At 42.9% G+C, this 12123-nt stretch overlaps 1 protein-coding gene across 1 annotated transcript; it reads left to right on the top strand.

The window, feature by feature from the left end:
* The first annotated feature begins 2086 nt into the window (after positions 1–2086).
* LOC306929467 (aquaporin-7-like) lies at positions 2087–10359 on the top strand. The gene is made up of 6 exons (XM_079510007.1): positions 2087–2351; positions 2715–2841; positions 3327–3464; positions 8602–8720; positions 9332–9549; positions 10099–10359. The coding sequence occupies exons 1-6, from the start codon at positions 2160–2162 to the stop codon at positions 10268–10270; spliced, it is 966 nt and encodes a 321-aa protein (XP_079366133.1). The 5' UTR covers positions 2087–2159; the 3' UTR covers positions 10271–10359.
* Positions 10360–12123: the final 1764 nt, after the last annotated feature.

Here is a 12123-nt window from a genome sequence, read left to right as displayed (position 1 = left end):
TACAGTGAGTAGGCCTACAGTTATTTTTCAAATAAAAAAGAAAAGAAACCCCCAAATTACCGTTAATTCCATAATTCGTGAATCAAACTTGTCTCTCATGCTTAAATAAGGTAAGTGCTATATAATAAAATATAGAAATATAGCCAATATTAGCCATAACAAACAACATGCATTTAACCCAGGTCCAGGGGGCTCCCTGGTGGTTAGGTGTTCAATTGCAGCCAGGCTATTGTAATGCGTAATAGGCAAAAATGTAATGGCCAATGTAATACACGTATGAACCACTAGAGGGAAGCCACGCTCTCTCATTGGTTCCAAGAGATATGGGAACTGAAGTTCTTCTTGACACTGAGATCATGATGTGTACTTCAAACTCAAAGATTATGGATTTAAAGATGGATCTCCTTGAGAGACAGTGGCATAAAACTGTGTTTCTCTCAATGTATCAATAAATAAAACAAATTATAATCAGGGATCAGTCAGTCAGTCAGTCAGTCAGTCAGCCAGTCAGTCGAACATTTGAGTTGTGGTCTACTCTAGCCAACTGTTTCCCAGATGATGGGTCGGGAGTCGGGACCCATCTTTGGGATTTTTTTATGGTTTATGAGTAAATAGTAAATACAGTAGGCTATCTCCTTTTTTCTGTTTCCTATGTAATCATTTCCATAAATAAATGAAACATCTAATCAAATCAAACTTTATTTATAAAGCACATTTAAAAACGACTGACATCGACCAAATGCAATCAAATACAATCAGTACTACAATCTGATACAATCAAACACAGTCAGACAAACAAACAAGAAGAACAGGAGGTGATCAAACCAAAAGTTAAAAAATTAAGCTTGGCTGTGATTAAAGGGCAAAGAAGTCAAAATCTAATGGCGGCTCTAATGTGAAGAGGAAGGCCTAGGAGCAAAAGCACAGTTTTGATAACGGAGGCTATTTGTTTGTCGAATTTAAAGGAGCTATCAAGGTTTTGGGGTTGAGAGTGCCAAAAGTATGGGAAGTGATGGAGGTGCAATCATGACCAAAGATGATGATTTCAGGTTTGGCTGTCATTTAAATGTAAAAAGGTTTGGCCATTATTATGGAAATAATATATGTCCATCCGGGTGAATGTATATCTTAGAAGTTTATTCAGAAGAACAGCAACAAGCAAACAACATCTACTAGTCTAGCAGGCTTAGCCTGTATCACTCCAACTTTCTCTCTCAGTACATCTCTCTCTCGTTGTCTCCATCCCACTCCCCTCCCCTCAGCTTCTCCGTAGGTCCTCTCTTATACCTCAGAAGCAGGTCCACAGATAAACATATAAACAATACAATACAGACGCCCTGACTGTCTTGGCCGTCGCCCCCCTCCTGAGGCAGGAACTACCCAGTGATACCTATTCAGGCCCAACAGGGTCTCATAACAAACAATAGGTGTGACATGGTCTTTTACATACAACTTGATCAAAGGGTTGATTGGATTAAGGCAGGCTTTCAGGCCAAGGTATCGTTGCTCACAGACACGACCAGACAGACTAGCATGGAACAATATACTATATAGATTTGAGTTCATATTTCCCACAACATTCCAGAAGAAGTTTAAGAAGTAGTGGAAAATTGCAGCTTGTATAGATCAGCTATATTCACTAGTTTGTGTCCTGGACTCACGGGGGAGATCAAATTTCTCTTTTGGGTCTTGACTGAGCTGGAACCACTGGTCTACCGTCTAGCCAACAGGAACAAAACCTGTTTTTTCTAATAACAAGGCAGTATGCCTTCTGTTAGCTGTTCACCCTGTTCACCCTGTTAGCTGAGTCCGAGACATTGAACTATTGGACGCCCTGTGTGTTTGTCACAGGGAGGAGGGGGCTGAGGCCTTAACCTTTGAACACACTTCATGGGGTACTCACTACAGATATAAAGAGAGAGAGAGAGGGTCAGAGACAGAGAGGGAGACAGAGAGAGGAGAGAGATATAAAGAGAGAGAGAGAGGGTCAGAGAGGGAGACAGAGAGAGGAGAGAGAGGAAGGAAGGAAGGAAGCTTGCAAGCAGAGGGGATCAGCAAAAAGTGATGCGTTGTGGAATAGAGCTAAGGGCCTCTACAGACGAGGACGATTTCATCCTCGTCAGTTAACGGAGGGGACTATAGTAACTTTTAACTTGTACATGAAAACAAAGCAAAAACTGAAAATCAACCCAAGTAAATTAGGGTGGAAAGAAGAGGAAAGAATGAACGAGCGGCCAGCAGCACTTCCGGGCCCTCAGAAGAAGGGCCGCAAAACTGTATTGCAGGCTTGGATCAAGAATGAGGTTTTTCGAGTGGGACTCGCCGAGACCCTGTGCACATATGTCATGATGGTAAGAGAGTTTATTTCACCTGCAGAGAGAGTGAACTAATGGAACCACATGTACCATTTATGGGTTGTGGTTTGATTTGTTCACTCTCTCTGGCTCAGGACTTTACTGTGAAGAATTTACTACGCAGGCTGTTGGCTGTGTTGGCTGTGTTGACAAAGCAAGTGTATTTATGTGGGTGCGGCCCCGCGAAATTGCCGCGCGCGTGTTCGTTTCCTGCACACGTCCGCGGCTGACCAGACCTGGAATCTGTTTAGCTTTTTTTTTTTTGTTACGCCCCTGTTACGCCCCTCTTGAGCAGACCTGTCGTTGATCCAGACAACTGGCCTTCTGACACTAATGAATGATTGTGATGTCCTCTTCCAGGTGTTTGGCTTGGGTTCTGTGGCCCAGGTAGTCACAGGCCAGGGAGAGTTTGGCCAGTACATCAGCATCCACCTGGGCTTCGGTCTGGGCGTGGCCATGGGAGTTCACGTCGGAGGGAAGGTCTCAGGTAGGTTAATAGGGATGAAGTGAGCTGACCACAAAGTTAAAAATGCAATTTAGATAGCATGTTATTTAAACAGATAGGCTACCTGGTATCAGACCAGAGGCCGATTCTATACAAAATGCCATCTGAATCAGTTGTCACAATTACATTTTTTTTCAAAATTGTCCAAAACTAAATAGCAGATGTACATACTTGCAGCACGGGACGAAGTTACGCGGTGTGAGCCTGTAGATCTTGATCTTTGAATAGCCAAGGCTAAAATCTAAAATGACACAGATGCTTCCCCGGTTTTAATGGGTTAAATGTACAGATTGTTATTTTGATTGCCTATTGTTCAGAGTAGACCGACGGTAGGTTCTTTACCTGTGATCTTTACCTAAGGAATCTTACAATGACACGGCCAAATGGCGACGGCAGGTTGTAAGTATTTAAAGTTACTGAAGTGTGCGATTCCGACATAAATAACCTTCACTCTTCCGTTGTACCAGGGGCACATATGAATGCGGCAGTGTCGTTTACCATGTGCGTGTTTGGCCGTCTGGCGTGGAGGATGCTGCCGCTGTACGTTGTCACACAGTTTCTGGGCTCATTCCTGGCTGCCGGGACGGTTTACATGGTTTACTACGGTAAGGACACACACGTCACACACAACGATGGAAACTATATTTGCGTGATTACATCAGAATAAATGATCAGAATCAATCAAATTTTCGTGTCAATTGAATATTTCCATTTATTGCCAAATGATACAAAAGAAAGACTATAAAAGAGGTAGATACCAGAACAGAGATGGATAATTATGAAACAAATTATGCCCAAACCACACTAAAGGGTCACAGCAATGCAACTCCTTGCAACTCAATGAGTGTGGTTTACCTTAAAAACGGTTTTGTCCCGACACGACGGTGTGGTTTGGGCTTAATTAGTCAAAGCACACTAGCACAGGGTAGTTCTTACTTCAGTTAATGAAAACTGCAGTGTGCCCACAAAACATTGTATGCATATCAGCAGATTAAACACTATACTTAAACTAATTGGCTCCATAATTTTTTCCCTCTTCTCAAACTTTGTCATGTCAAGAACCCCCAAAATTGATCTATTTGGCCGTGGACCTAGAGCTGAAATTATTTTGTGCCAGGGACTGGGCCCATACCAGATCTTTGGTGTCAAAATGTAAAAAAAAAAAAAGAAAACATACTCAAATGCATTCAATTTAAGGTTTTCAAGGTGTATGGAAAATAGCACATGACACAGAACCTAAACCACACCTCCAGCCGCCATTTCGTCAGTCTTAGTTTTACCGGCGAGATATCCAAGATATCCTCTTCTCCGAAAATCAAATTTATTTCGAATGGCACAGGTATGAGATGTTGTTATTCCTAGCTTGGACAATCTTTTAAACGCCGACTCCCTGGCACCACAAAACTGCAGCACATTGTTCACGTAGTAGGAAAACGCAGACAAGCGGTTCGCTCTCCCTCTGAGAGCGATGGCCACAGCCGCACAGGCAGTGAGCTGAGACCTGTTCCTTGTGATGGTGGAGAAGATGGAGGAGATGAACGGAGCCAGGCGCTTCAGGTCACTGTCCAGGGCGGCGAATGAAAAAGTCTTGAATTGATCCGCGGGAGACCGGCGCAGCACGAAACTCTGCTTGTGGTCACAGAGAACGCGGCACTCTCCATCGACAATCTGTAGGAATCCAGGTTTCAATTCCTCAACGAGATACGAGTGCAGTAAAATCTGCTTGGCTGCCGTCCTCCACTTCCCCTTGGCGAGGTGCTCAATGATTCCAGACACGTCTGTATCACACTGTAGCCTCACTCTTTTGCTGGGGTACTGGATATACACCTATGAGAAGGAAGGTGAAGCAATATGACTGGCACGATTAAAAACATTTAACTTGGCAATAAATTAAGTAATTGCGATTAACAATGTAATAGTTGAAAAAAAACCCGCCTTATTTAGGCTTCATAATCAAAAGTTGCACGGGTCAGATATGACAAATAACTTAAATATACAGACATTACTGACATATTTAATCATTTTATACTTTCAAAGAAATGTGAAAATGGCGGAAATAACTGATGCTTACAGCTTATATCTGCTATTTTTAGAACATATTTTAAAATGTATAAACATTTTTCAACAAGGAAACGATTATGATGATTATGCAACATAATTGTGATTATCTCAAATAATTGCAATTACTTTGTAAGTAACATTTTTTTTAAAGGTGCTATATAAATAAAGTTTATTATTTATTATTATTATTATTATTATTATTATTATTATTATTATTATTATTATTATTATTATTATTATTATTATTATTACAAGCTCACAATGCCTCGCATTTGTAAATCAGCTATTTTTTGGGCCAATGTTTTACCAGTTTTATAGTATAGTTGGTTGATTACTTTTTTTGTTTGTCATCTAAGCACTCTCACATGTTGAGAACCAGAGTTACATACCTCTGTATTACTAAGTCTTTTCTTGTACTGGGGGTCTGGATACCTCTTTAATGCAAATGGGTTGATGGGGGGACCTTCAGAGAGGCTGATGATGGGGAGACCTTCATTGTGGTTGATGGGAAGACCTTCAGAAGGATTGATGGGGGGACCATCAGAAGGGTTGATGGGGGGACCTTCAGAAGGAATGCCACTGTCCATCCTCATCTCCATCTCGTTTATATCCTCCTCCTCGACAGCAGTGTCGTACTTGGCTTGGCATTGTGCTTGGCTGTTGTGCTCTGCCTGCCACTTTTTCAACGTGGTCCAACATTTCTCCACTCTCAGTAGCGCATTGTAGCACCCGGCCGCGCATATGCGTGGCGACAGACCGGGCCGGTCCACCAGGGACACCCCGACGCTGGAGAACCGTCGCCACAGTGGCTGCGTATTAGTTCCAAACAGAGCACGCATTGCCTGCAACCTTCCCTTGCTGTTTAGTAAACTCACCCCACACAGCCGGCAGGTATACTGTACGTCAACTACAACTTGTACACTAGTGTAGCTGCCTGTATCTGTCATGCTGTCACACATGTTTGCGGTAAAATGTTTGTTTACATTCTCGAGTCTCGAACTATAGCTGCAGCAGTTTTGTCTATCAACAAGTGAGAAACAAATGCATGATGGAGCGGCGCTGGCTGATGACGTCAATTCCTTAGCAATTGTCACCAGACTTTTCCTATGGAAAAAGTAAAAAGGCTGGTGGTTTGTTTTTCTGTAAAAGTAGCTTGTTTCTGAAGAGTATAGCTGCTTATTGTCTCCACCAGGCCGAAGGCTTGGGGAGAGAGTATGTTTTGCACTCCGTCCGTCCGTGCGTCCGTCCTTCCGTCTGTGACCAGCTAATCTCCGGCACCATTAACCCGGTCGATGCCAAATTTTGCACACACACTCCCTGGATGCCAACGATGAACCTCTGCCCCAAAATTTCCAGAACGTTATAGCGCCACCAGGAGGCCGCTTTGTGCAAAACAAGTTTTTGGACAGTACACCTACAGATTTAGTCCAAACATCACGCAAATTGGTACACAGTCTCTCTAGAGCCATTCAACGAAACGGGTCTTTCAGATTTCTCAGACTCCATCCTGATTGGCTAAGATTGGCTTCCAAAGTTCGCAGGAGTGCTCAGTTTCAAACAAAATGCTGCAAATCATGAACACATTGTGTGATTTCCATGAAATTGTGCACGCACATTCCCACTAGGCCGAGGAAGAAATGCCACATGAACATTTTCAACTCAGCCTCATGGTGGCGCTATAACTGGCCGAAAAGTGTTTTTACCTCTAACTGCACAGATCTGTGGATAACTTTGTATGCCAACTCCCTAGAGGCCAAGGAAAAACGTTTTCCTGGAATTTTTCACATCTGCTCTTTATAGCGCCACCAGGAGGACGACATATGTAAAACACATTTTCTAATATTACTCCTTCAGATTGTATCCAAATTTCACGCAAATCGGTACACATGCTCTCCATAGTCATGTGATCAAGACGGGTTTGTTTGATTTATCATAATCCACCCTCATTGGCTACGATTGGCTTCTAAACTTTTCAGGAGTAGCCCGCTTTGTACCCGTTTTGTACAAATCGCCACAACTACTCAACGCAGCGTCCGATTGTGGTGAAACTGTGCATGCGTATTCCCACTAGGCTTTGGAAGAAATGCCACTTGACAGTTTTCAAATCAGCCTCATGGTGGCGCTACAACAGGCCAAGCCACGTCACACACACACACACACACACACACACACACACACACACACACACACACACGTTTATATTGCTCCTAAACATTTTGCCAAACATCACACTCACACTCCTATCCTCCTGGTGGAGACCTGTGCCCAGAAGCTGGGCACTTTTTCTAGTTTGGGCTTGCTTCATAATGTTCCCAATGTTCCTTCATAAATGTCAAGAACCTCCAATAGCCTATGTATTTAAATTTGGGCACGGAACCCCCATCTGAAAATATTTTGTGCCAGATATTAAGAACAGAATTCTAGAGCTCATACAAGATTTGTGTTGTTTTGTTACAATGTTTCAAAAACAACGTTTTTTTTCTATCTTTTTAGTTTTTAGTTTAATTTAGTTTATATTAAAAGTATAACTAATCATTACATTTAACATTACATCCAACATTTCTTTTTTGGTTGATCGAAAAGGCATAGACCGAAGCTCAAAGATGCCATTTAAAAAAACGTATTGCAAATCTACAAGCGCTGTGAGCTTGTAGATTCGCTATTTTGAAAACATTCACATATTATCAAATGGCCGATGTTCATAGCCAGCTAAATACTTCCAATAGAAAATATTAATATTTTCAATAGATCTCCAGCTGTGCTCCTTCAGGGGTCACCACTAGTGAATCATCTGCCTCCATCTCCCCCTGTTCTCTCACACCAACTAACTTCATGTCCTCCTTCACACTTCTTTCTCTAGTCTAGGCCTCCTGCCTGGCAGTTCCAAACTCAGAATCCTTCTACCGATATAGGCTATACTCTCTATCCCTCCTCTGTCCTTTGTCCAAAACCAAATAGATAAATAGGCCTATTTAAAATGTTGAATAGCATATAAAATCCCAAACGAATGCTACTAGTAATTGTTAGAGTTGTGTGTAATGTTTATTAGATTCACTGGTTGAACATTTATTCTTGGAGGGGAGGGCATCGAGGCCCCAAAATGGAGGATCGAGGCCCCAAAACCAGTGTACAAGACCAGCGGTACTCAAAGTGGGGTCCAGGGACCCCCAGGGGACCAGGGGTCCTTGAGGGAATTCCAGCATCACAATCATTTTAACCATTTCATTAATTTATATGCTGGCTATTAAAAAATAGCAGACCTTCACTATTTAGTTTCACGGGCAGCGTGGCACGAAGTGACGCAAGCTGACGTGGCACTCTTATCATCATGACGTAAAATAGACACTGACGTAAAATTGTCCATTCATTGTCAATGGGAATTTAATGTTTGTGTAGGACAAAGTTTGTGAACTTACACTGACTAAAAGCTGGATATAGGAGGGGCTAGCACCCCTCAAAAATCTCAAAACATATTTGGAAAAATGTGAATAATTTAGCTTAAAAAACAAACAACCCCACAAATCTTCTCTTCTGGGCGTTGCTGGCCAAAAACCTTCTCAGATGGGGGTCTGCGGCCAAATCAATTTGGGCGTCCTTGACACGAAAATGTTTGAGAACCACTACTGTAACAAAATAATAAACGCTGAAAATGACCTTCTCTCACTTACTATGTGATTACAGATGCCATACATGAGTTCAGCGGAGGGAACCTGACAGTGACCGGTTCCAAAGCCACGGCTGGGATCTTTGCCACCTACCCTGCACCATACCTCACTGTACAGGGTGGTTTAATCGACCAGGTGAGCATGCCTATGCTTACAACTAGCCCAAGCTGGACCCCCTAGCTGAGAGAGAGAGAGAGATGAAGCAGGGACACATTGCTAAAGTTCTATTCTTTGGCCTCCTGTAGTAACTCTGACTCTGAGGATCCCCTAGGGATCCCGGACCCCCTGTTGAAAACCCCTGCATGGCTTACTTTCAAAATTGCGGAAATAGCCGATCTACAAGCTCACAACTCATCGCATCGCAAGGCATTGTGAGCTTGTAGATCATGCTATTTCTGCTATTAATCTGAAAATGTATGAATACTTTTCAACATCCAAGCAATTATGACGATTATGCAAAAAGAAAAGAAAAAAAGAAGCAATTACCTCACATAATTAGGTGATCATAATAACAGTGGCAGACAGCACAAAATGCGTGTGTGTGTGTGATGTATGATGGTGTGATTATCTCTGTGTTTGACGCATGTGTCTGTGTGTGTGTGTGTGTCTGTGTGTGTGTATGTGTGTGTGTGTGTGATAGATGATGGTGTGATTATGTCTGTGTTGATGCGTGTGTGTGTGTGTGATGGATGACGGTGTGATTATCTCTGTGTTGACGTGTGTGTGTGTGTGTGTGCCACTGCCAGGTGTTTGGCACGGCCATGCTGCTGGGGTGTCTGATGGCTCTAACGGACCAGAGGAACCAGCCCGCGGCGGCGGGCAGCGAGCCCCTGGCCAAGGGCCTCCTGGTGCTGGTCATTGGCATCTCGCATGGCAGCAACAGCGGCTACGCCATCAACCCCACCAGAGACCTGGCGCCCAGAGTCTTCACCGCCATGGCGGGCTGGGGAACGGACGTCTTCAGGTAATATATATCTCTCTAGCGGGACAGTGCACTTATATACTTGCGTGTCATGGACCCCAGGGTCCCCAAACTGATGTGTTTGGCTGCGGACCCCCATCTGAAAAGGAATGTGCTTGCTTTTTATAAAAGCAATGTTTTACCACTTTTTGCCGTTTTTAACCCTAACCCTCAAGTCTGACTTAAATTGAGTGCCTGTTTCATGCACTCAAAATAGCTGATCTACAAGCTCAGAAAGCACTGTGATGCAGATCTGCCATTTCAGGTGTGCATTGCACAAATCAAGCCTAAATACAGTATATCATGTTTACTGTATAACCATTAAAAAAATAATTCTTGGCCTAAAAATGGTCCTCACAATCTATTTCTGAAATTCTACTATACTTTGTGTGTGTAGTGACCCGGGTAGTGTAGTAATACTGTACAAGCACACGCACGCACGTCACACGCACACTTAAATACAATACAAAAATAAAATAAAAAGTTTGAGCAACGTTTGCTTTTGTGAGATACTCAATCTATTTTCTCTTTTCTCTCCACACTCACACACAGGGCTGGAAACGCATGGTGGTGGGTGCCTGTAGTAGCCCCCCTTGTGGGAGGGGTCATGGGGGCAGGGGCCTACAAGTTCTACGTGGAGTTGCTCTATCCCTCGCTTTGTGACCAAGGGCAGGATGAGGAGGAGGAGGAGCTTACGGACAAGTCGCAGCCTCTGGAAAAGTAGAAGAGCATCTGTATTGATGTGTGTGTATGAGGCCCTAGCAGTGAGATGTGTGTGTGTGTGTGTGTGTGTGTGTGTGTGTGTGTGTGTGTGTGTGTGTGTGTGTGTGTGTGTGTGTGTGTGTGTGTGTGTGTGTGTGTGTGTGTGTGTGTGTGTGTGTGTGTGTGCGTTTGTCTCATTCAAGGACATTACTTTCTTCACGTACACAAACATTTCCTAGCATGGCCATGTTGTAAATATAAAATAAGAAAAATGCACACAAAGTTAGATGCCTGAAGAAGGTCTTTGACCGAAACGTTGCCTATAAATAAAGTTCGTATTGCAAGTGCAGACGGTGTTTGGGTCTTTGTGCACATTCTTCTGAGTACATTGAGCCCTGCCTACGCACCCATCTCAGAGCATTTAGGTGTGCATAAGACTTTGTTGCCTGTAAATATAAAACAAAACATCTGTTTTATACACACACACACACACATGTGGATTGTACAATATCATGGTTGTTTTTTGTAACTATGTGGGTAAATATGTGGCTTTTACCTTTCCTGTTCCCTTTCCCGACCACAAACTGGTCTACTGAACAGTACCTTAAGCTTAAGCTGCCATGAGTCACACACACACACACACACACACACACACACACACACACACACACTCACACACTCACACGCACACACAACCATTCTGTTCAGTGTCTTTTTCAAGGACACTTCAAACACTAACTCTGGGGGAACCTTGGATCGAAGTCGAACAGACCACTATACCTCCTGAGCTATACTGTCGCTCAACAAAAATGTTTGTCTATTAAAAAGGTATTTTCTGATGATAGTGCTATAGGTGTATCCCGGTCTCTATCTATGTCTATTTAATAAACACATAGTATATTTACTTCATGTAGATTGCAATCGAATCTGATCAGGAGATAGTATGCATTTATCAGCTTCAATTATTGTATAGTGTTCCGACTTTCAAATGTGTCTCTTCATAACCGCATTTATTTGTCATCGCTTCCAATTTGACCCAGTGGGTTCACCACTGAACACTGACCCATATGGTCATTATTTAAGGATTGGTTGACACACCAGAAAATAGGAGAGCTGCAGAGTTTCCTGCAATTTGTGTGGGACTTTGCAGTGATCAACCTGGCCCTTAGTGGTTCTAAAAAGTGGGGACCAGGGAACCCACATATAGGAGTCGACTCGTTGTGGGAGTCCCATGGGGCAGGGCTCCCCCCACCTCAGGCCCCTGGGGTACAGGGGGATCCTGCCATAAAATATTGTATAGGGGCTCGGGTCCTTGACATGAAACAGTTTGAGAACCACTGCATTACATCATGCTTGGCAACACAAGGGAAGGGACACATGTTCACAGTTTTCCAGATGTTCTTCCATTCTGGCAGACCCAGACAGACAGAGCATCATAAGCCACTAACTGACAAGTTGCACTGTGTACTGTGTAGCCTTAGGGTGAAATCAATGCGATAGGGGGCGGCGGAGAGCGTTGTGTTTTGAATAAAAGATATTAAATAACGTTATAACTTAATTCTGAAGCCACAATACAATGTAATTATTGGATAGGTCGACGATTTCCTCATAATGCATGCATGTTCACGTTTTCAAATCATTGTTAGGCCTAGCCTTTGTTCTTTGAATTCTGCCTCCGGTTTGTTGGTGAGGAATAGGCTACATATTATTGACACATCATTATTTCCATTAACAGGAAAGGGATCGTATAGTTTTTACTGTTGTATATGTAAAAGAAAGAAAGAAAGAAAGAAAGAAAGAAAGAAAGAAAGAAAGAAAGAAAGAAAGAAAGAGAAAGAAAGAAAGAAAGAAAGAGAAAGAAAGAAAGAAAGAAAG

The sequence above is a fragment of the Electrona antarctica genome (assembly GCF_951216825.1).
Source record: "Electrona antarctica genome assembly, chromosome: 9".
Taxonomy (NCBI): Eukaryota; Metazoa; Chordata; class Actinopteri; order Myctophiformes; family Myctophidae; genus Electrona; species Electrona antarctica.
The sequence above is the reverse complement of the archived record's forward strand: the minus strand, read 5'-3'. Positions and strand labels throughout refer to the sequence as shown.